At 58.8% G+C, this 25057-nt stretch overlaps 1 protein-coding gene across 17 annotated transcripts in view; it reads right to left on the reverse strand.

The window, feature by feature from the left end:
• The window catches only part of FBRSL1 (fibrosin like 1), an 87719-nt gene that overhangs the window by 57137 nt on the left and 5525 nt on the right, over positions 1-25057 (reverse strand). For 15 of the 17 annotated variants that reach the window (XM_047761461.1, XM_047761469.1, XM_047761460.1 and 12 more), the window contains exon 2: positions 13814-14014. In XM_047761461.1, coding sequence (XP_047617417.1) covers positions 13814-14014 — 201 coding nt within the window. Of the gene's footprint in view, positions 1-10144; positions 12918-13813; positions 14015-25057 lie in introns of those variants that run through there. The other 2 variants (XM_047761459.1, XM_047761470.1) reach the window with 2 other exon arrangements.

Raw genomic sequence — 25057 nt, forward strand, 5'->3', positions numbered from 1 at the left:
GAAGGATGGGGCAGGCTGGGGTCTGTCGTCCCTCTTCAGGTGGCCAGTTTTAGCTATGAAAGCCCCATTTCCCAGAAAATCTTATAAAACCAAGTCCTGTGCCCTGGAAACCACCCCAGTTCTGGACACACTAGTCACCTGCTTCTGTTCCTAGGCCAAGAGCCCAAACAGTCCAAGCTGGGGTCTGGCTATCCTGCCTGCCTCCTAGTGGCTCAGAAATGCTGCTGGCCACCTAGGCCAGGAGGACTGAGATGCCATGCCACCATACCAGCTGGGGCTGGAGAGACAAGATCAGAGTCCCCGGGCCCTGATTGTCCTGGGAGAGCAGTGGGGAGCTCCTGTGCCTGTGCCCCCTACCTCTGGGCATTATGGTCCACCCACCCACCCATCCACCCCCCTGTAATCTGACCCATCCAACCATTCACCCTTCCACTATCCACCGTCCATTCATCCACCCACTCATTCATCCATTCACCCTCCCACTATCCACCATCACACATCCACCCACCCGAGGCTTACTGAGTGCCTCTGCGCCTGCTCTATTCCGGGCAGTGAACACAAACAGACACAAGTCCCTGTCCTCCTGAAGCCTACAAAGAAGAGGCCTGCATGGGGTCAGGAGATGGCCACAGGTGCTCTGGAAAGTCAACAGCAGAGCAGAGCCAGGGTCACCAGCGAGGGCCTCACTGAGAAGGTAATACTTCTGAAAGGTGAGGCGGCAGGTTCCAGAGCTATGGAGAAGAAAAGGAGTGGCACTGCAGGGAGAAGCAGGGGTCCCTGGGGGAGCGCCTCAAGAGCCCCACGATGGAGCACCTGTGGCTTCTGTGAGGTATGGAAAATTCCTGAACGCCTAACAATCAGCTCTTGCAAGGTGGCACACCGCCACAGCATGCCCTCAGACTGGCAGGGCCAGGACTCTGCCCTCAGACTGGTGGATATGTGCAAATAGGGCACTGCCCTCAACCTGGCAGGGGCAGGTCATGGACCTCAGCAGTGGGGCAGGAGTTGGTACAGAGAGGACACTTCCCTTAGATCAGCATAGTTAGGGTGCTGCCATCAGACCAGCAGGGTTAGGGACACCACCTTCTGACTGAGGCATCTGAGGAGCACCTGAGGCCCTGGGCTTTCTGGCAGTAACAGAGAAACGCCTCCTTAGCAGGGCAGCCCAGCCCAGGCTCAGCTGCACCCCCAGGAGGAAGCATCTGCCTCCCAGGCTGGTGTAGGTAGGTAATGCATACTCCCCCCTGGTGATCAGACCCTCAGGGTGTGGGGGGTTGGCGGCCAGCCCAGGGGGTGTGGCTGAGAAGGGGCCCAAGAGTCAGGAGACTGCAGTGTCCCAAGGCTGCCCCACAAGCTGCACAGGTTGGGGACAGGAACCCATCTGTGCCTGGGACGCCCTGGCACTCCTCACCCTAGCAGCGAGCAAACTCACCGGGACTCCAGACCCACACACCCCTTCACAGACCAGCACTTGCAGGAACACACTGTAGGAACTGCACCGAGAATCCCAGATGGCCCCCACGTCCAGACACGATGCCCGCCTACTCCTGCACCTGCCCACCTGGCCAAGACCCCCACATGAAGTAGGGTGCACACGAGGTTCCCACGACCCTTATAGCCCTTGTGTGCAGACGAGCAGAAACCGCTGCCCTCCCTAAACCACTCTGTGCCTGCAATGCTCACACTGCCTGTGCTGACAGTGGGATTGGTGGCCCTGGAGCTGCATAGTGTGAGACCAGAACGGCCATATGTGGTAACCCCTGCAGAAGCTCATTAGCCAGTTTCACCCTCCTGAGCATCATCCCACAGAGCTCTCAGGCAGGCACATGAGCTCACACACATTCTCAGGGGCTCTGGGCCCTGACTCATGCCTCTCCTCCTGAATGCCAGCCCAGCCCAGCCCAGGGGTGGGAGGTGCTCTCAGACCCACGGCTGGACCACACTGGCCTCCACACCTGCAGGCCTGGGAAGGGAAGAGGTAGGGCAAGGCCTGGCTGCAGCCCCTGGGGGACCCTGAGAAGGGGGCGGTGGCTGAGGCCACCCATGGTCTCCCTCAAACCAGTGGGGGACAGGCCCTGGGGCGGGAGGAAGGATCAGGCACCCGTCAAGCACCAGAAACCACCCCTTCGCCCCCAGTTGGCTGGGCCACTGTCCTGGTGAGAAGGGAGTCTGGATCAGTGCCCACCCCTGGCCACCTCCAGGGTGCCCTTGCAGAAACCGAGCACAGGCTCCAGACAGCACCCTACCCTGTGTCCATGAGCAAAAATGCATATGCACACACCTGCCTCCCTGCCCTGGGGCCATGTGGCAACTCAAGCCTGCGGTGGAGACCCCTCCACCTTGCACTCCATTTCCACCCCTGCTCCTCACGGCACCCCGATTTCCTCTCGGGGCCCCTGTGCAAACCATTAAAGCCCCTGGGCCTCCTCAGGGGTCAGATATTATGGGTCTCGCCTCAGAGACCTTCCTGGGCCCCCTGGGTATTCCAGTATGCACCCCAAAGTCAAGAGGTCCCCTGCTGACTCAGCAGCCAAAGGTCAAGCCCATGGCCCTGACTGGGCCCCCGCCGGCTGCCTAGGAGACGGAGCTGCGTTTATCCATAAGAACCATCTGCCTTCTTGCCCCCAACACCGCGGTCCCTGCTTGTTCCAGCTGATCCCCCATGTCCAGTGTGTTCTGTGGCCTTCCATTAACCCTTGGTGCAGGTGCCTGGCATGGCTAAGTGGGAGGTGACAGCCTGTCCCATCTACCTGAAGCCCTCACACTGCATGGTCCGAGGCCTGGTCTATGCCACAGCTGAGGACCACCCCACTGCCTCCTGGGCACCTCAGCCCCTGGCCCCTCCATCATCCCCTCCATCATTGCCCCAAGGGCTGTAAACCTAGTTCTTCCCAGGAAGCCCCTTGAGTTTCCCCAGGCCTGGCAGCTCGCTGGCCCCAGGTGTGCTCTTTGGTGAACCTGGGTGGGAGCTGTCTCAGGGAGGCTGGGCTTCAGAGCAGCCCAGGGAGGGACAAGGCCCCCCAGGGAGGAGACACTTCATGCACACTGTGCAAACACACCCACGAAGGGGGCTGATGGGCTGATGAGATGCTGCAGTGTGTGAGGAAGGCCAGGCCCTTCCTCCACAACTTGCCTGCACAGCCTCTCCTCTGCATGCACATGACAACCCCTCTGTAGGTCAGGGTGGAGAAGGATCCCTTTGAGGCTCAGCATTGAGGCAGGTGTCACCCAGCTGACAGCAGCGCCTGCTGGTGAAGCGTGGTAATGCAGCTGTCGGTGCCCAGGGTGGTGAGGGGGGTGGCAAGGGGGGGGTCCTCAGGGATGCAAGTAGGGGATGGAGGCTCCAGAATGAGGGAATCAACAGTAAGGAGACCCTGGTGTCCCCTGTCCTCTGGGGTGGCTGGGCGTGGGCCCTGTTCCTTCCTGGGGTGCCTCCCGACCCTCCCTTCATTCCTGCATCAACCAGGCCAATGAAGGCCCCTCAGGCTCCTGTGTCCCCAAGTGTCCTTGCTGGACCATTTGCTGTGGCCCCAGGTGTCCTTGCTGGTGCCCATCAGGCAGGGGCTATCCTTCATCCCCACCATCTAGCACAGGGCCTGGCACAATGAGGGGTTTGGTGGTGCGTGGGTGACTGAGTGTTTCCACAGTCAGCTTGGGGTCAGGGAGCGAGCTGCTGCCCCCTGAGGCTGGCCACCCCCCTCCAACTGCTCCACATCCTTCCTCTAGGAAAGGTGGACAGATGGATGGACAGAGATGGGATGGAGATGACAACAGACTGCACAGGGGGTGCTGGCCACCACCCGAGGAGCAGGCTCTGGGGACACCATCTGCACATGAGCAAGTGTGTGCGTCGGGTTGCCCCACCTATGCCTGTGTGGTCCTCCCTTCTGCTGGGGAACAGGGGCGGTGCAGCTGGGACCTGCCCCACAGTTGTGATGTGGACGCTAGGTGTGTGTGCCACCAGAGCTGGAGCAGGGTCTTCTGTGCTCCATCTCACCTCCTCTCATTGGCTTAGCCGCTCAGCCTGCTCCATCACTGTCCCTGTCTGTCCCCATCTGTCCAGTTGATTCAAGCCACAAGCACCTCCCTCCAACTGTAACAGCCTCCCTCCTGGCTGTCCACACAGCTACCCAGCCCTCCTCCTCCTGCGTCATTAGAAATGTGACCCCTTCCCAGGCATATGGCTGGTGGCTCCTTGTCACTTGGGCCTCAGCTTGGGTCCATCCCCTGGGAGAGGCCTCCCACCCCCCTGATCTAAAGAAGCCCCCTTTCCAGGCAGGCCTGTTGTCACCTCAAAATCCCCGACTCATTTCATGCCTGTCTGGAACTCAGCTCCCTGAGGGCAGGGACTGTCATCTGTCTTAGTCATCTTGGCACCCCAGGACTCAGACAGGGGGTGACAACAGAGCCCAATGGGCTGACAACATGCCAGACAGGGAGGAGAGGTGGGTGCCTGCCATGCCCAGGTATCCGCTCCCTGCCACCCTCCTCCCAGCTGTGCCCACCAGCAAGTTCCCCGCCCCATGGGCCTGGTGCTCAGTCATGAGGGCCACTTCTGGGGAGGGGGTTTGGGCTGCGAGCAGCCTTGCTTCTGTGCCCCACGACCCAGCCTGCTGGTCCCTAAGGGCCCCAGGCCCCAGCCCAGGTGCCCAAGCTGCAGAACGGCCAAGGGCTTGGCCCACGGGCGCTGCCAGGATGGCTGCCTGAGGGAACCAGGGGAGCCTGCCAAGGAGGCCAAAGCCAAGTGGGAGAAACCATGATGCTGTGAAGAATATGATAAAGCAGAAAATGCAATAACAACAGCAAACATGTGGATCTAGCACAGCACAGGCCGTGAAGCCAGCTGAGTCTTTCACCTCAACCACCTGAGAAACAAGTAGTCCTGAGGCCCCACTTGACAGATGAGGAAACTGGCCCAGAAAGGAGGAGTCACTGGCCTGGGGCCATGGAGGCAGCAGGGGCAGGCGTCTTTGTACGGAGCCAAACCTCCTGTGTGGGGCGGGCACAGTGACAGCCTGGCGCAGCAAGGGGAGGGCTGAAGAGTCACCCAGAGCAGCCCCATGTGGCTGCCCTCAAGCTACAGCCCAGGCCTCAGGACAGGTGCAGGTGGGAGGAACCATTCAGACCTGTACAGTGGCTGGCCAGGAGCCAGCATGGTTCTTTTTTTTTTTTTTTTTTTTGGTCTTTTTAGGGCCACACACGCAGCATATGGAAGTTTCCAGGCTATGGGTCAAATTGGAGCTACAGCTGCTGGCCTCGTCAGCCACAGCAAAGTGGGATCCAAGTTGTGTCTTCGGTCTACACCACAGCTCACAGCAATGCCAGATCCTTAACCCACTGAGTGAGGCCAGGGATCAAATCCACGTCCTCATGGATCCTAGCTGGGTTCTTAACCCGGTGAGCCACAACGGGAACTCTTGGTTCTGATTTATTTATCCCTCTTTTTAGGGCTGCACCCACGGCATGTGGAAGTTCCCAGGCTAGGGGATGAACTGGAGCTACCGCCACCGGCCTAAACCACAGCCACAGCAACGCCAGATTCGAGCTGCATCTGCGACCTACACCACAGCTCACCCCAACACTGAATCCTTAACTGAGTGAGGCCAGGGATCAAACCTATGTCCTCATGGATACTAGTCAGATTCGTTTCCACTGAGCCACGAAAGGAACTCCCGGGTTCTGACTTTAAATGAACTCACTGAATCTGAAAACCCCTAAGGAGAGTCATTAACCCCCTGTACAGATAAGAAAACTGAGGCACTGAGGGGCAGTCACCTGCCCAAGGCCACAGTGCTAACAAGTGTCAGCTACCACGATGCTCATCTGCCAAAGGCCAGGGTGACTTTTCTGGAAGGACTCAAGCCAGCCCAGTCTGGAAACTTGTCTTGTGAGTGAGGAGAAAAGCCCTCAACAAACTGGCAAATAGATGTGATGCTGAGGAGCACAGATAGGCTGAACTCTGTGTCACTCCCTCAGCATTTACCGGGGCTCCAGGGGCCCAGGCCTTGCCAGACTTGGGGTTACCAGGCCTGGTTTGGGGTGCAGGTAAAAAGTGGGCAATCGTACCATGGAAGTGGGGAAGGTGAACCCCAGGGTGAGTTACCCAGAAAGTAGGCAGGTTGGGGGGTGGGGTGGTCAGGCCCCAAAGGACCTCATGGGGCATCCCCAGGAGCCAGGACTTTGCCTGCAGATGAAGGGAACCTTCTGGAATGCTTTCAGCAGGGCAAGAGCATGCTCAGATGGGCTCCTCAGAGGAGCCTCACAGCCTGCAGAAGGGCAGGGAGACAGGAGACAGTGGCTGCCACTGCTTCAGTCTTTCAGGGAAAGGTCAGGGTCAAGGGCACAGATCCTGGAGCCAAGCCACCTAGTTTGAACCCTGGCTCAGCTGCTTTTTCTGCTTGTCTTGGGCAAGTTACTTGGATGCTTCTTTGGTTTTGTTTGTTTGCTTTTCTGTCAGTATCCTCATCTGAAAAACAGGCTTGCCTGACAGGGTGTGGTCAGGCTAACCATACTCGGTGAACCCTGGAGATAGTGCCTGGGACAACTATGGAAGGTCAGCTTCTCTTAGCTGTTAAGATGGTGGCGGGCTGGCAGTGATGGGTATGCACAGACATCCAGACTACAAATTCAATTTAATAGATACAGGACTATTCAGATCCTCTATTTCACTAAAAGTCAGTTGCATTTTTAAAATAATGCATTCATTTCACCTAAGCCATTTGATTACCAGAATAAAATTGTTTCTGCCCCATCCTTTCAATGTCCGTAGCACCTGCAGTGGAATTCCCTTCTTCATCCCTAACACTGGGAACCTGTGTTTTTTTCAATCCAGGGTGTTCTCACTTTTATTGATATTTTCCAAGAAACACTTTTTGGCTTTGTTAGTTTTCACTAATTTATTTCTTGTTCATTAATTATACTCTCATCTGCATTCTCTCCTTTCTTCTTTAGGATTTTTTCCTCTAGCTTCCCATGGTCACTGATCTTGAACCCATTTTCTTTTCCAACATGAGCACGGAAGCTAGAGGTGTCACTCTGAACACTGCTTTAGCAGCACTGCACACATTCTATAGGGTGAGTTTTCATTTGCTTTGAACTATTTTCTAGTAAAATCCCATTTGGAGGGACAATTAGGAGGTGGAAGCAAAGGCCTGGCCTGAGCTGGGGGAGTGAGCAGTGGAAGATGTCTCCCTGTTTCTGGTTTGATTCCCAGGGTAGCCGCCAGGCTCATCACTGAAACCAGGGAAAGGTTTGGAGCTGATGCATTCTGGCTTGTTCATGCTCAAGGAGGGGCCATGGCATATATGCAGAGTGCCTTGCTCCTGGATGTGCAGGCCTGATGCTCAGAGGAGAGGTTCTAGGTTGACACGTGCCGGGCTTCACGGCCCTGTGTTGGCGGTTCAAACCAAGGGCTGGCTGAACAAAAGACTGAGAAAAATAACAGGATTAGCAGTGTGAGGAGAAAGCGAACTGGGTAGGGCACCTCTGGACGCTCCCTAGCCTGCCTGCTCTGAGTCCCACTGGACCAGCCTGAGGCTAGTCTCAACTGAGAAGGGCTGTATGAGAATGCTGCACACTGCCTTTCCAAGACTTGGTACGAAAATATAGCAGAATATTCCACTGACAATTTTCATATTGAATACAGCTGCCCCTCAGTATCCATGGGGGATTGGGCTCCAGGACACCCCTGCAGATACTAAAATCCACAGATGCTCAAGTCCCTTGTATAAAATGACGTGGTCCCACTAGCCCTCTGCACCCACAGACACACATAGTTATTAGTGTATGGAGTCAAAATACATCAGGATTCAATTTGCCTCTCCTTTTCATGTTCCTAATGTGGCTCACATCACAGTCCTATCAAAGAGCGCTGCTCTAAGCTTTGCCTGCGTGGTCAGAACCTGCCTTTTAACAAGACCCCTGGGACCCCTCCCAGGGTTTGGGCTGGTGCCCCCTTCAGTCTCAGCTGCACCACACCCTGCAAGCCCCATCTCACCCTGGGACAGGTTTTTTGCCAAGCCCCCAGGCAAGGGCAGATGGGCAGACATGGCCATTGTCTTCCTTAGACACCCCACCCCCACCTTTGGTGAGCCACTAGGGATAAATGTTTTTCGGTCATTGCCACCTCTGGCTGCAGGAGGAGGGCCAGCTGGCTTTGCGGCCCAGCCAAACGCGAATGCAGACGTTGCACAATGCACACCTGCCTCTTCTAATGTACTAAGGGACTGAGTCACATTCTGTGCCTGCTAGAACAGAGACTCCATGGGCAGAGATGACCCGCCTTGCTTAGGAAGCAGTGACTTAAGGTGTTGATGAAGTCCTCATGCTAGGAATGGCTGGTCCAGGGGCTCATCCTCCCAGGGCATCTCCATCATGGAGGAGCAGAGCTTGTTGGGAGTGAGTGGGTGTTCACCTGGGGAGCACTTCTGCGCTCAGGAGAGATGCGCGAGTACATACGTGACATATGGGAGACAGGTGCATGGTGACAGACAAGCTGTCTTCCCCAGGAAACTGCCAGCCTGAACCAGGCATCCCGGGTGGACACTGCATGTGGCGCGCTGACCCCCTTCAAGGACAGGGAACCTGTCGCCTCATCAGGGTTCATCTCTGTCCATCCCACCGTGCCCCTCCCAAAGGGCTGCCCTGCCATTCACTGAGGGGTCCCAAGGGGTCTCTTAGTAAGCCCCCTCACAGTAAGCCCCACCTGCCACTTCCTGGATGGACCAACCTGGTCACCGCCCCCTCCACCTGACAGCATCCACAACCATGACTGCTGCCCTTCTCATCACAGGTTTAGTAGGGACCAGGCAGGGGCTCATGTGCAGGTGGCACACATCCCCCTACAGCCCAGTCTACAGAGGCTCAGAGGAGAGGCCCTGGCAGAAGCACTGTGCTTAGGATTGTCTCATCCCAGGGGGGCCCTGGGACAACATGGGGCATCCTCCAGGCCCCCATAACACCCACTAAAGACTCACTCTATCTTCACCCATCAGGCTGGGCTGCCCCACTCTCCCCAGGGAAGGGTGGGTTACACCTCACACCCCTGGCCTCAGGGCCAGATCAGTTGCCACCAGGCCAGGCTGAGCCCACACAGCTGTGCCCTTTGGCCAGCAAAGTGAGTCATCGAATTAGAATTAGTCACCAATGTTTCAATATCACTTAATCCACAGAAAAATCCAGCTTTCCAGTTGCTCTCAAAAAGAAATCTGGCCACGCAGGACCTATATTTCCTCCTGGCATCGTGGGTCCCCCAGGACACAATGCGTGTAATCTAGTCCCCTCCACGGCCAGTGGTGCCTAGCTGAAGTTCACACCTCTCGGGGTCCCAGCACTCTGAACGCAAGGCCAGCCGTGGCCACAGGTGGGCCCCTCTGGGTTCAAATGCAACCCAACCCCCTTCCTCAGCCAGTGACGACACAGGGAACAGGCCCCACCCACTCACCATGGGGTTCACCCACAGTGGGCCCTTATGGGTGAAAGTAGGCAGCCAGGCCCTGGCCGCGGGGACCCTGTGGGCTCAGCCCTCTTCTTCTGTCAGTTGGTGTCCCCACAGTTCTGTTTCTGCCACTAAGTGGCACCCAAGCACCATAGCCGACATTCCCAGGGCACAGAAGCCTAGAAAGGCAGTGGCTGCAGGTCCAGTCCTGGCCTGCCCATGACATGTCCAAACGTGCACGCTGGGCCCAGGGGGCAGATCTGCTCACACTGCCCCTCAGACTGGGAGGATTTCAGAGAAGTGGGAGGGAGGGGTGGCCTGAAGCCTTGCCACCCTCAGCTCATGAAAAGACAACAGTGGTATCAGAGGGATCAATGACAAGATCTCGAGAAGCACCTTCAGTGGCATCTAGAAAAAGACCCCTTTCAGAGCAGGGGCTCTGAGAAACAGGACAGGAAGAGCTTGTCCCTCCAGTGGGCTGCTAGGGTGGCTGGGGGCTGATTACGGCAAGCTGGAATCCCCCAAAGCCCACACCACACCATCTCCTCCCCCAACCCCCAGGCATCCCCTCCCTTGGCTGCTCTGCTGCAGCTCAGCTGGAATGTAATGAATGAGAGGCAAGTCCAGATGTGCAGAAAATCACCTGTTGGAATATATCACTTTCTGTAGGACACATGCTTTGTTAAATTACAAACACTGATGCTGTTATAAAAATAATGGCACAGCGCTTTTTATTTTCTTTAATCAGAAAAATAAGCCCCATGTTTCTGGGAAGGAGACCAGGCATCCGGAGGCTCTACTCTGGGTGTCAGGCTGTAGGGCAGACCCCTCTCTGGCCAGTCAGGACCCCAGAAGGGCCAGGGTCCTCATGAATAAGCACGGAGGAAGGCTTGGGCCTGGATATGGGTGTATGTATGCGGGGGGTGGGAGGGGATACCTCTGTGACCTCCATGAACCAGGGAGGTACAGGGGTGGCTGCACAACCTTGTGAGACTGGGCGCACGGAGCCCTGGGGGGAGCCCGGCCAGGGTACCCCAGGTGGCTGATGGTGCTCTCCCACCTTGTGCCCAGGACTCCTGGAGCACCAATGTGGGGCGGTCCTGAACCCGAGGTCTGGGGCAAGGAGGGGAGTGACCCTTAAGCGCAGGTGTGAGATGGGTGGGGGGCGGCAGAGAAAGCCCAGTAGTGTGAGGTCTGCCCTGACAGGCGACGTCCTAGAGACCAACAGCCAGAAAGCTAGCTGCAGGAGATGAGAAGGAGACTGAGAGGGAACATTCCAATAATGGCCTTGGGCCCTGTAGGCTTTCTTGATCCAAAGCTGGGGGGGTGATGGGAGACTCTGCCCCTACCTCTGCTTCAGTCCTGGGCCACTGGGGTGCAAACAGAGTCCTGAGGGGGACCTGCCTTGTCACCAGCAGTTCCAACTCAACCACAGATGGCCCTGAGCGCCCCTCGTGTCCCCTCCACACAGTCACAGGACCCTGGAGGTGCACACACATCACCCTTTGCCAGAAGGAAGTCAAGAAGAACCTCAGGCCTGGCTCCAGCTGTGCCCACATGTTGCCTGGGAGGGCGGTAAATGCAGAACTGGCCGGGTGGGTGAAGCATAAGGAGGGCAAGGCCCACAGCGGCACGTCCCCTAAATCACACCTGCACACACACCATGTACACATGCACACCTGCAGACCACACACCGCGTTCGTGCACACACAAATGCACACTCGCCAGGCAGCACACCTGGGGCAGGTATACACGGAAACTCCAACATACAAGGACATGTGGGCACTTTAGAGGCACAGAGAGATGCTGAGGGAGCCCCCACAAGCCTGAGCCCCTGGGGGACAGCTGTGTTCCCTCTCCCAGGAGCGTGCACGTCACAAAGCAGTGGGCACGGCAGGGGCAGGGTGTGGCGGGGAGGTGGGAAGATGCTGCGGGTCCTCTCCTCTCTTCCTGGCGTGGGTGGGCCTTGGCTCGGTGGCGGCCCTGCAGGGGCTCCCGCCTCTGCTGAGCCTCAGCTTCCAACTGCAAGTAGCCTGGCCTGTCTGGAGAAGGCCTCTGGCCAGTCTGACAACACATCTCAGGCCGCGGGGTGAGGGGCCCTGGCCCGGCCCAGCACAGCCACACCTGGGGTGGTCTGGAAAAACAGGCATCAGGCTCCAGGGCTCACAGATGGGGCCTGGCGGGCCACTGCAGGGGTGGAGGATCGAGTCCGTCGTGACCTCAGGGGCCGGCAGGGCTGGCCCAGGGCCAGGAGGGAGAGCTGGGGCTGATGGGCCCGAGCCAGGTCCAGCAGCGACTGCCGCGGTTGGCTTGGGGGCCCCAGGAGAGGCCGGCGGGGTGGGGCTGGCCGGCCCAGGAGCGACGGGCGCTCAGGTATGGGGAGTAATGGCTGGGGCTTGCAGGGCTGGCTCGGGCCCAGAAGTGATCGCAGGGGCTGGCAGGGCTGTTTCGGGCCCAGGAGTGGCCGCTTTCGTCGGCACGGCTGTTCTGGGCCCAGGAGTGGCCGCTTGGGTGGGTGAGGCTGTTCTGGGTCCATGAGTGGCCGCTTTTGTTGGCATGGCTGTCCAGGGCCCAGCAGTGAAGGCTTGGGGGGGCCAGGCTGCTCTGGGGTTTCAACTAATTGCTGGGGCTGGCTGAGGCCCAGCAGTGACCGCCGAGGGCGGCTGGGCTGACCCAAGAGGGACCTTCGGGGCTGGCACGGGGCCAATAATGCCCGCCGGGGACAGCGGCACTGGCCTGAGAGTGAGCTGGTGGGCCGGCGACGTGGACGCATCATGAGGAGTGACTGTGGGGGTTGGCACCGCTGGCACTGGGCTAGCAGTGACCTAAGGGGCCGGCACCGCTGTCCTGAGGATGCCCGGCTGGGCTGGCCACGGAGACACGGGGCCATCCATGACCGTGTAGGCCAGCAACGGTGCCAGAGGGCCAGCAGGGACCGACAGAAGTGGCATGGGGACAGGACAGACCGCAGGGGCCGGCAGCGGTGCCACGGGGCCAGGACGGACCACAGGGGCCTACAGAGGTGACATGGGGCCAGGATGGACCGCAGGGGCCGGCAACGCTGCCATGGGGCCAGGAGGGAGCGTAGGCGCCGACAGCGCTGCCTGGGGGCTAGAAGCGCCCAACGCGGCTGGCGGGGCTGAGCCAGGAGTGACCGCTGGGGCCGGCAGTGCTGATCTGGGGCTGGAAGCAGCTGCTGGGGCCGGCAGGGCTGACCTGGGCCCAGGAGTGACCGCCGGGGCTGGCAGGGCTGTCTTGGGCCCTGAAGTGACCGCTGGGGCCAGCCGCGCTGACCTGGGAGTGGCCGCTGGGGCTGGCAGGGCTGCCCGGGGTCCGGGAGAGCCCGACGGGGCTGGCAGCGCTGACACGGGGCTGGGAGTGACCCCTGGGGCTGGCTGGGCTGGAGCTGCTGCTGGTGCTGGGCCGGGCCGTTCTGGTCCCAGTGGTTGGCTGGGAGCGGCCCCCCTTCTGGGGAGCACACCTGCATGGAAGAAAGAGCACGTGTCCACCTGGGCAGGTGTGCTTGCAGACCCCCCATCCAGCCCGTGTCCCTGAGTCATGCTGCCCCCTCACCAGCATTCCAATCCCCAAGGGAGTTGAGAGTGGAGTGTGAAACACCAAGAAGAACCCCTCTCTGAAAAGAAGGCGCAAACCAATGAGTCCCCGAGAGGAAAGCAGCTGCAGTACTGAGCCGACACCTAGGACAGAACCCTGTCCTCTGGGAGAAGGTCCCTGGCCCCACTCTCCCCGCCCCATGCCAGCTGGGCTCTGGGGGACAGCGAGGATGGCCCCTTCCACTGGGGGCCTGCTCCCAGCGGCTGGAGAAGAAGGCCCCCGGGCAGGGCTGCTCCTTGCACCTGGATCACCAACCACAAGTGCCATGACTCCCTCCCTGTCTCGCAGACACACTGCGTTTCACATAAGTTTAGCAGATGGAGGGCACCCAGCAATGAGCCTGGTCCCCACACGTTACAGTCATGTTGGACACCCTGGAGTCGGCGGAGCCTGGCAGACGCAAAGGGGAAACGGGGCCAGCCTATCAGCAGGTGCACCTTCCTGCTCCACCTGAGCCGAGCACCCCGCCCCTAATTCCTAGGATCCTGGCCTGGTTTGGCCTCTGTCTGGCCGTGACCCCCCAACCCCCGCAAGGCAGGTCTCCTGCCTCTGCTCAGGACTCACAGATTTTCAGTGGGCAGCTACCCCTGGCCCCAGTCCACATGTGCCCCATACCCCACGCCCAACAACGATGGAGCGCGTTGCCAGGCAGGCCCAGATGCCGACGGGTGGTGTCCAGGTGCGGGTGTGGCCCCGAGGCTGCCCGGGGGAAGGGGGGCACAGAGCCCTTGGTTCTGAGCAGGGGTGGGGCCCGGTGCTCACCTGCTTGGTGGGCTGCAATGGGACCTTCTTCTTCCCTCGGTCACAGGTGGGCTCCAGGTCCTGCTCAGAGCTGCCTGCCTCCAGGGGCCGCCCGTTCTCACTCGGCTCTGCAGTTGGGCAGTTTTCTGACTCGCGGGGTTTCTTGACAAGGCGACGTTCCCACTTCTCCTTCCGCTCATGTGGCTTCAGGGCCATATCCTTCTGTGGGGTGAGGGAGAACAAAACCAGCTAAGTGCCAGTGACACAGGTACCAATGACACCATGTGAGACCCTGTTGTGTGTGAGGGTGGGGCATGGGCTGTCAGGCTGACACTCAGACCTTGGGAAGGAGCCCCCATCTTGGGAGGGCTGCATTTGAGGGGGAATGAAGGGGGATGGAAGGATGGGTGGGGAACAGACAGGGGAAATGAGCGTGGGTGAGCCATCAGAACTGGGGGTTGAGGGGAGGGTGACTGGGGTGAGTTTCCCAAGGAGCCTGGCCAGTAAATGCGGGCCTGATCCTTGGCCTAGCATGAAGCCTTGCCCAAGCTCGGCAGAAGCAGGTGTGAGACTGGCACCTGTGCTGGCCTTGGGGCAGCAAGGCCCTCCCTAGGGTGCTCCTTGGAGCCCTGGGCTGAGGACTGTCACCAGAGAAGCTGGCTGCAGGCAGAGGCGCTGAAGCTCCAGCTGCCCCAGGTCCCGAGCCACCACGGGCTCATCAGTCCAACTTTACATAGCCTGGCATCCTGACACGATGGAAACCTGGCTTGGGAAAGGAGTTTCCATCTCAGCAGGTGTGCAAAGCTTCAGGGATCTGTGCCTGCCATGCTCACAGCCGTACCCAGAGCCCAGAGCTGGGCCTCAGCACACAGTTGGTGTTTAACAAACACAGGCTACACCGATGCCAATGATGGCGGCCAGGCCTCTGCATAGCTCCTACTATGCAGAGGTGGTTCTGGACCCACCCTTACCTGTAGCCCTGCCAACGTGCCCAGAGCCCAGGATGGCCTGGTGCTTACTGATGGTGTGCAGGCAGGTGGCACCCACTGGCCTCTTGCTTGGGTTCCCAGGGGAGCTGGGGGGCAGCACCAGTTCCACTGGGCTGCTGAAGAGAGGTAAGGAAATGCCAGTAAGGGACCCAGGAGATTCTGAAAGCATGTGTCCAACAAGGAGGGGAGGAAGAAAGCCTGAATGAGGGCAATGGTGACACATCCCAGGCGGCACCTTCACGGCTCCCCAGGAGACACAATCACAGTCCCACAGGAAGTGTCCCCAGGTGACACCCTCAGTAAGTGTCCCCAAGTGTTGCTCACATACCACCACAGGAGGTATTTCCTAAGGACCTGAGGGGATCTGGCCAATAAAGCCAGCAGTGACTAGCAGCCTCTCTCAGAGCTGGCCTCTGGTCTCTGAGGCCTTGGGCCACTTGAACAGGTGGCATGAAGGACCCACACTGCAGTCTGCTGTGGTCCCCTGGACTGGCAGCAGGGAAAGGGATGTGCTGGGATTGCCCCATGGGGTCCTCTCATCCAGTAGTGCCAGCAGCGACCTCTAGATGACTCCTCATGTCCCTCCTCCTACCCACTGAGGCGGTCCCACACTCCCCAGAATTTGAGAGGGGCACTTATGAGGCTGGCCAGACTGGAGCTGGCCCTCCAGGCACAGGAGCCCCCACGACTGCTGGGCCATGTGCAGCCCACAGCCCACCTGAGAGGAGTCAAGGACAGCTGTAGGCTGACGACCACCTGGCCCAGCAGCTGCAGATTCCTCCCCTACCCCAAGAGTCCCCTGCACAGCCCTGGAGGGGCCCAAACCCACGGCCACGAAGACCTGGGGCTCAAGCAGGACCTGGGCGGGGGGGAAGGCCTCTCAGGAGGGGGCATGCAGCACCCTTTGACCTCTGAACCCCATGGCAAGTGCTGGTGTTCTCATCTTGCTGTGAGCCCTGCATCCCTGCCCCATCCCCAGTGTCCATTAAGGGGCACTGGGAAGGGAAAAGGATGGTGGTGACACTGGGGTTGGGGGCTCTGAAAATGTCAGCTGAGCCATGAGGCCACAGGTAGGGGGGAAGTAGTCCCACCAGCCTGGAACTCAGGTCCCAACTGATGACCTGCTCAGCTCACACACCTGGATCTGCCAAAGTTCCACAGGCTTCTATCTGAGCATCAGGGGACTCCAACTCCCTGGATGCAGGAGAGACCCTTCCTGACGCTCACGCTCTGGGCTATCAGACTCCAGGGACACCACAGGCCACCTGCACTTCTGCAGCCTCTGCTGGAGCCCTGGTCAGATGCCCTCACTCTGCTCCCAAAGCCCTCAGGGACCCAGCTCATCTCAGCCGAAAGTGCCACTCTCCCCCACACCCTGACAATGGAACCTGCTGACCCAGGGACTTCCCAGCACCCACCCTGCGCATGGACATCAGGCTATCATTTGGCTCCAGGCACCTGGGACCCACTCAGGAGGGAGCCAAACCATCAGGCAGGGCAGGAGCCACTTCAGAGTTGCTTGGGGAAGACCCTCAGTCAGAGCCTGGGGAGCCCCTGCAGGAAGCAGCCAGGGCAAAGTCCCTGAGGTGCTCCAAGCTCCTGCTCTGGTGCCCACCTTCCGGGACAGGGATGCCAGGAGGGGGCTCCAGCTCAGCAGCTGGCCCAGCACAGCCACAGGCTTCCCCAGGGAAGAAAGTTGAGGCTGTCCCTCCAGTGATGTGAAAATAATGGTGAAGATGGAAGCTCGCACCCCACGTGCAAGGGTTCATACAGACTGACTCCTGGTGCTCAAGACAAAGAATGCCATCCCCCTTACAGACAGGGGACAAAGCCCAGAGAGGTCCAGTGGGATCCTTGGTCACTAGCCCACAAGGTTCTCACTGCTGATAGGCTGTGTCCACACAGGCCCTGGAGAGCAACGAGGTCCCCCAGAGTCCCCACCTGTCCACCCTGGATGTCACCTCCTGACCACAGGGCGCCAGGCTGCATGTCTGTTGCCTCAGAACCCCCAGGCCCACCTGTGGGGTCTCCACCTCCCTAGCCCCTTTCGTAGGCCAGAGGTCAGGCCTAGCAGGCTGTAGTCAGAGGCCCACGGAGAAGAAACAGAAAGACCTCAGGCAACATGCTGTAAGGGCTGCATCAATCAGGGCTCTGCAGAGAACCAGACCAACAGGGTGTGTCTATGGGAGAAGCACCTTCATTATGAGGAGGTGGCTACACAACTGCAAAGGCTGAGACGTCCTGAGATCTGCTGTGGGCAGCCTTGAGATCCCGGAAGGCTGACAGTGTTGTCCGAGTCCAAAGGCGGAAGACCCCACACCCCAGCTCAGAAGGCCACCAGGCAGGAGGAGCTCCCTCCTGCTTAGGGGAAGACAGGGCTTTGTTCCAGTTGGGCCTTCAGCAGACCAGGCAAGATTGCCCACGCGCAGGAGGTCACCTGCTTTGCTTAGTCTACAGTGTGACCAGATCTTGTGATGTGCACTCCCCACTGGCACTGTGGGGTAGCCTCACTTTCAGAGGGGAGCCACCAGTTCTGAGGGAAGGAGCAGAAACCTTCCTCAGGCCTTCCTGGGGCTGTCTGAGGACACTGCTGACCTTGGCTAAAGTCACAACTGTTTCTAGCCCAGAGAAGGCCTCTGAGCTCTGATCCAACGCATAGAATGTGCAGAACATTCCATTACTAACTACGAAAACCTCAGGAAGAGCCTTCCCAGGGGACACCTGGTGGGGATGGGATCTATCTTTCTAACAAGCATTTGTGAACAAAGAACACAAAATGGGGTGGACAGATGGGGAAGGGCAGATATGCAGCAAGCAAGTGGTGACTTACATGGTGGGCAATGCAGACGGACCCTCCCTCTTAAGACCCACCCTGGCCCCTCCACAGGTTCTAGAAGGGCCCCAAGAAAATGCCAGGCCATCTTTCCAGACACATCCAGCCACTGCATCGCTCATGTGGTAAAAAGGATGCATCTGTCAACCACAAACTGTTTTCATTTGTCATACTTCCCATGAACCTGTTTTGGGCATTCTGTTGTTTTTTTCTTTCAAAACAACTAGATTATCAGAATCCTTAAAACATCAGTGCCTCTTCCCTAGCCTGGACTCAGTCCAGCTCCATCCTGACCACAGCCCAGGTGGCAGGTGGGGCCCCAGGGTGCAACTGCATCTGGAAGAAGTAGGGGAGCAGAAAAGCTGCCCGCCCTGACCAGGCCAAAGGTGAGCCAGTGCGCGGCAGGCGTGGGCCTCGTGTGGACAGAGGGGCCAGCGGGGAATGGCAAGGCCACGGGCTCTCTCCTCAACTCCTGGCTCATGCAGGCAGGAGGCCTCATATAGCACACGTCCTGGCTCCAAGACAGGCCCACAGTGTTTCCTGCCTGAAGGTTCAAGAGGACAAACTCTAAGCCAGAGGCCCCACTAGTTTACTCTCCTGGAAGAAGAATCACCATCTCAGCAGGGTTTCTCTGGAGCAGAGCTTGCCAGGGCCCAGATGCAGCCACTCCCACACCAAGTCACTGCCCTGAGAATGACCTGAGCTCCTGGGCTTCATGGAACAGACCTGGCCTTCGGCATGGGACTGAACAACTCCTACCCCAGGGCGTTGGTGACTTGGGACTTTTGTGCACCACAGAGCTGGTGAGCACAAGCCAGCCCTTCACCTGTCACCCAAGGCCAGGGCTGCCTTCGCCTGTGATGCCAGCTCTGAGGGCGTGTTTGACCTGTCCTGCAGTACCACAGTTCTGTGCCTGCTGAGCCGGCACTGGCAGTACTGGTCCTGCTATGCCTCTGTTTTCTCATCTGTGAACCGGGTGGCAATTGTGCCTGGGCTGGGTGCTCAGGAAGTGAAAGTAGAGCTCTGGTCAGAAAGCCTTGGTTGGAACTTCAGGGAGAAGAAAGGCTGAGGTGTGTGGGGGCTCACCAACAGCTGCCTGTGGAACCACACTGGGAGCCTACAAAATTGGTGCCATAAGTGTTCCAGTATGCGAATGAGGAAACTAAAGCACTGCCCAGGCTGCAGTGATTCTGGGTGAACAAGGCTGAGAGCTCTAGTCCAGGGTCTGAGGTCATGTCCACTGGTGCCCCAGGATCCTCCCACCATTCCCAGGGATGGCCGGCTCCTGCTGTCACCAAAGGGTGTCCATGCACAAACGAGGAGACCTGAGGGGGCATCCAGGCAGGGCCTCAGTCACACAGAGCCCTGGGCTACTCCTCCTGACAGATCTACCTGTGCATGCGCAGGTACAGATACACCTGTGAACATGCACAGACCCCTGGCACCCACATCCGCATGCAGGGGGCCCTATGGAGCAGGTACTGCCTTGGCACCCCCAGCAGCGGCCAGGCCCTTGGAGCCTCCCTGGGGGGCAGGTGCATGCTGTTTCAAAGTCACAGATAAGATTTTCCTGTAGCAATTTTATGTGACTATTTTTAGCTTCCCTAAACATCATTACTATTCAGCACCAATGAAATTTCTAACTTCACTTCAGTAAACCAACCGTGGAGATGTGAAGGTAATTATAACAAGCAAACATAGAGACAGAACCATTCCCTTGACAGGGACCAAAGCTGCTTGCTCCCACATGGGTCAGGCCCTTCCAGGTCCCCAGACTACGGGCAAAGGCGTGGCCACACCCCTATGATCAGGTGTGGGGGTGGGGGGTCCACTGACAACCACACTGGGCCTTCTCCCCGATACCTGGGCCCCAGCTGCTTGTCATCAAACAAGGGTGGCTCTCGCTGGTCCCCCTAGCAGGACGAGAAGGCCTGGCCCCAGCAGACAGCCCATCTGAGACCCCATTACCGCTCCCCCCGCACCTGCCCCTCCACTTCCTGCCCTGTGTGGGAGGGAGGCCTGTGGCATGACCATGTCACTAGTGGACAGGGCCAGGCTTGGAGCCCCCTCCCTATCAGGGGCCAGGAGGCTATGGGTGGTAGAGGTTGCCTGACTCTCAGAACCTCCTGGGCCCAAAGGCCCAGCAGCCCTCCCTGACTCATGGTTCAGACACCCACTCTCCATGGTTCCAGGGGCTCAGGCCAAATCCCACCCATGTCCAGTCGGAGTGTGGATTCCACCCATTCTACCTTCAGAGCCTCACCTGTGGCTCACCTGGCAGGCTGTCATCCCCCAACCTGGATGCCCTTCAGAGCACCACTTACCTGCAAGTTTTGGCTCAACTTCTCCCCCACCCCCACCTCACCCCAAACTAGAATAAAATCGAAGCCCCCATGCCCTGCCCCGCCTTCTCCGCTCATTACCTGGTCTGTATAGCTGTGGCGTGCACCCTGGGGCAGAGACTACATGTGTAGGCCAAGGGACACATGGCTTAGCGCAGGGTCTCTTCCCAAGAGGTTCCCTCTCCCCTTAGCCCCATGGCCAGAAGGGAGGTAGCTTCTGCACTGCCCACCAGCAACTGGTGCTTCCCCACCCCAAGTGACTAACTCTCCATGTTTGCCTGAACTAAAGAGGGTTCTTGGGGTGTGGGGCTTCAGTGCTAAAATTAGAGAAGCCCCAAAGAAACTAGGGAGACCCCATGAACCGCAACAATATCTTCCTCCATTTAGACAGCCCCCCTGGCTGCCCGTACTGAAGGCTGGAGTTGGTGGGAAGGTCCCTCTGCCTGGCTGAACCCCCACCCCAGGCTCTGATCCAGGTGCAGGAAGGCCTGGGGCACCTCTAAGGCCTGCCACTGACCACTGTCCAGGTTAAATGCTGAACTGGGAGCTGGCCTGGCTGCCTGCACCCTAGAATGGGGACCAGTCTAGTCACCTCCTGTAGCTATGCTGCTGGGATGGACTGTCCTCCCTGACCTGTCTGCCTCCTTAGTTCACACTCACACTACCCAGGCTCTGCTCGTCTTCTCCCCTGCCCTACGGCCAGGTTGCCAACCCCCTGACAAAGCATCCAGCCTGAGAGGTCCCTTACTTCCTGGCCCAGCACAGTCCACCAGTACCATGGCAGCCTGAGTGTCACACTGCCCTTGAGAACCTTCTAAAGGCCTCACCAACACAGGCCTCGCTGCAGCCCTCCTCAGTACCCTGACACCAAGCACCTGCCCCCAGTGCACTCCAGGCACTGGGACACCTGGTGGGGCCAGCACGACTGGAGGGCAGATGGTCAGAGACCAGGGAGTCAGCCGCAGGGCGACCTCCAGCAGGACAGGCACAGGCTTTGCCAGCACCAGCAGTGCTTCCCGAGTCCCTAGCCCCCAGCATGTAAGTTGGGGGGCCCCCCTCCCAGAGGAATGCCCCTCCCAGACTCAGTCCATCGAGCCCCTGCCATGTGCTGCCCCCAAATGGAAGAGTCACATGGAAACAAAACAGACAGACCCACCCTGTGGCTGAAGACAAATCAGACAGATGGCTGATGTGGGCCAGGGACTTAGGAGAAAGCGGAGGCACCTGCTGAGGAGGTGGCTTGAAGGTGGAGGAAGACGCAGGTGCAGCATCCGAGCCAGGCCTGGGCCACCTGTCCAGGTTTGCATCCAGCGGATCCATTTGAGCCACTGCCTAATACTATGTCCACACAAGGGTCCCCCACTGCGACCCCACAGTGACTGCCTGGGCCACCCTCTGAGCCACACTAACTGAGTTTTAAGGTTCACAACCACTGCCCTGACCGTTATGTTGTGAGATGAGTCTCTGTCCAGGCACCCTTGGCCACAACACTGAGTGAAGCAGCACAGCTCCGACTCCAGAGGCCCAGCCTGCCAGCTCCTCCACATCCAGGCAGCATGTCCCATGCCCGCCACCCTGGGAGTTGCCCCTCAATTCCTGCAACCCCCACCCGGGGGAGCTGCCCAGGGAGGCTGGGAGCCAGAGCTGCTGTGGCTGAGGCATCTTGTGTCTGCCTTCTGTCCAGGCGGGGGATGAGGAGAAACAAGCCAAAGGATCAGCTGGAAGAAGGGCCTTGAAGAGAAGATGGGGAAGGCACACGACCAGCACTTTTGCTTTGTCACCCCTAGACGGGGAAACTGGGGCCTCATGTGAGGAGGGGGAGACACTGGCTAGCTTCACCGGCCACCTCAGCTGGCTGGGAGGAACTTGCTCCTGGGAGATGGCAAGAGCACAAGCCCTGAGGCGAGAAGGTGGGCAGGGCCAGGCCTCGAGGGGAATATGGGATCATTTCACAGATGACAGACAGGAGACCCTGGGGGATATGGGTCAGGCAGAGATGCGATCTCAGGAGCCAGGGGGCCCCAGGCTTTATCCAGGAGATGAGGCAATGAATGTTATGTCTGACAAATTTTCACTGGGGCCGTGGTCGGAGGGAGCCAAGTGCTAAGGGCCATGGAGCAAGTGGGAAAAGCAATGGTTGGGGGCCTGCCAGGGTCAGAGGACCAACGTGTGGGGCTGGGGCTGGGGTCAAAGGGCACAGCTGTGGTGTGTCAGGTTAGATAAGTGCCCTGTGGGGACTGGCTCTCACTGAAAAGCACGAGCCCTGGGGCCACATGAGCATGACATACACATACCCCCTCAAGGCTGGAGTGTGTATGTAGGGAGAGTAGCAGCTGCCAGGCACTCAAGGTGGCACAATGTCTGATTTGGGGTGACCAGTGGAGTGGGGGCAGGGGGAAAGGAGTCAGGACAAGGCTGATGGCCACACAGGGCTGGAGGTTCCATGGAGGCTGGTCTGGATGTCCCACCAGGAACCTGAAGCCCAGGGGGGATCAGAGCTCACAGGGCAAACTTCTGAAACTGTGAAACTGTGAAGTCCTGCCAAGGACAGGAAAGGCAGGGTGGCCAGACATGCAGCCCCAGGCCAGAGAGGTGAAGCCCAGGCTGGACAGGTGGGAGCCCTGCGGCTCTCTGGTCACATGGCTTCCAACCTGGCTCCCATGCCCCCACACAGCACAGATCCCACACCTTGTTCCAATCCTGCTCTGTGACTTGCCAGCCACAGAGATTCGAAAAGTGACTTAACCCTCGTGTCTTAGTTTTCATCTACACAATGGGACCTGCAAGCGCCCGCTGCAGGGGCTGCTGTGAGGAAGAATCAAGTTGAGGCCCTGAATGACATCATTCTCATTTCTGTGACTTTCAGCATCTGCACCTATCAGGCCGTGCTCTGGCCTCCCACTCCTCCCTGGCAATGGTGTGTGAGTGGCAGCCACCAGGGCCACATGTGTGCCTTGCACAGATGGCTGCTCTGCTCCCCACAATCACCTGCTGACACTAAGCTCTCATCAGAGGATGCTCCCTTATCTGGGGCTGGGTCACTGTGTACAGCTCTGTGCAGAGTCCAGAGGGCAGTGACCACCCCAAATGGCTGCTCCAAGGAAGACATGGAGCCGGGGCTTCCCCAGGCTGGGTGCCCCCCAACATCCCTACCATGTGTGCACACTAACAGCATGGGTTGGCATCAGGGTCGAGTCAGCTCTCCCCCCATACACAGAGTCCTGGTGTGCTGAATAAAGGGGGCAACTCAAGGAGTGTTCCTTTCTGAACTACTGTGGCAAACGGGGGCAGTGGAAGTCTCCATACAGAACTACAACTAAATAGCACATTTGCCTTAAGTCCTCAAAGCACTTGATTGCATGCAGGTTTCAGATTCCAACTCCAAGGGAGAAAGCGCCTCGGGTAACCTCAGTGACTGCCCCGCCCCTGCCCAGCCACCCCTCCAGGCTTCACTGACCTTCCCCAGGGATCTCAACCTGCAAGCCCCACCTGGCCCGCTCCTCCTCAGTACCTGCCCAGTCATCTCCTTTCAGCCTGCGCTCATCTAGTTACCAGTCTGCCGCCTCCAGCTGGAACAAGGCCCATAGGCAGCACGGGGCAGCACACAGCCAGGGCTCAGTGAGTCAGGGAGGAAGGATCAGCACCCTCCCAGATCAGCTGTCACTTTGAGAGTCCTGGCAGCTCCATGCGAGCCTGGCCTGGCCTGCCCGGGGCCACCACTGCCTGGGCCCCAATGAGTGAGAGCAACAGGAAACTGTCTGGAGCAATAGTCCAGGCGAGAGGGGGCTGCCAAGGGCTGGATGAGAGAGGCCACAGCTCAGTTGTGCAACCCCCTATGGCGTCGAGACCTCTGACCCAGCAGTCCCAAGGCTTCATGAAGACTGCACCCAGGGATATATCCTCAAGGGGTGCTAGGGCCAGCAGGTATCCCAGTCACCAAGATGGGCAGAAAAAGAGGCAGAGGAGTGGAGGCAGACAGCATAGCAGGGCACCAGGGCCCTGTTCCTGACCAGTAGGACTTCTGCCCTAGACCAGTAGCAGAGGCCCAGGCCTTGGCTTCTCCATCTGCCCAGGGCTGACCTTGGTCTCCTCCTCTCAGGGCTCTCCACAGAACATGTGAACAGCACAGGTCAATGCTAGGATGGTGGTGTCCCCTAGCAGGCGTCTTGCCCAATCACTGTGTGCCACTGTTTTTACCCTGGCTGCCCCCAGCTCACAATGATTCTGTGGTTTCCAGACTCCAGCATCCTTCCTCCAGGGGGCTGCCACCACCACTGGAGCAGAACCCAATGGGACAGTGTTTGGGGACTGAGCCCCTGCCAGCACACAGGCTGCCCTGCTGGCGGGGGGGCGGGTACCTTGCTGACTGGGCTTCCAGTCAGCGGGGCCCATAGTTCCCTTGATTATTACCTGGACCTACATAGGTCCTGAGCACACGGACACATACGGGGGTTCACATGCATACCCAGACAGGGCCCCACCACACATAACACTTGTGAGTGTGTACACACATATGTATGCACCTACCTGGGATAAGGAGCCCCCACCCCATGTATGGTGCATACCTGCACACTATGTACCCGCATCTCTGGCCAGAAATTAGAGCAGGGGCAGAGGGAAAATAGGCGCTGCTTGCCACGGGGGAGCCCCCACGGCCCACGCCGCCCCACCTCCAACAACTGGTGCAGCCTCCAGGTGCTCAGTAGAGGGGTACAAGTCGGGAAGACAGACGGTCTGCCATCCTCACTGTTATCATGGCCTTCACTGGGGCTGGGGCACAGTGTGGGAAACTGAGACCAGAAGCCACAAGTGCCATGCATACAACCCCCAGCCATGAGGGGGCAGGGGACACCTTAGACGGTCAGAACCCAGGAGACGTCCCCCCTGCCAACCTCCGACCATATGGAGCTCAGGGAGGCTGAGGATAAGGAGGCTGGCCAGCAGAGACAGGGCCACTGTCCATCAGGGCTGTGGCTGCCTCCACTGCTGTGTGTCACCTCTGAGCATTCACCCTGTGACTCTACTGTCTACAATGGACATGTGGCAGGTGATGCAGTAGACACTGCCCAGATGCATGCAGCCACAGGCTCTGCAAGCCAGC

This window comes from Phacochoerus africanus, chromosome 15, assembly GCF_016906955.1.
Source record: "Phacochoerus africanus isolate WHEZ1 chromosome 15, ROS_Pafr_v1, whole genome shotgun sequence".
Taxonomy (NCBI): Eukaryota; Metazoa; Chordata; class Mammalia; order Artiodactyla; family Suidae; genus Phacochoerus; species Phacochoerus africanus.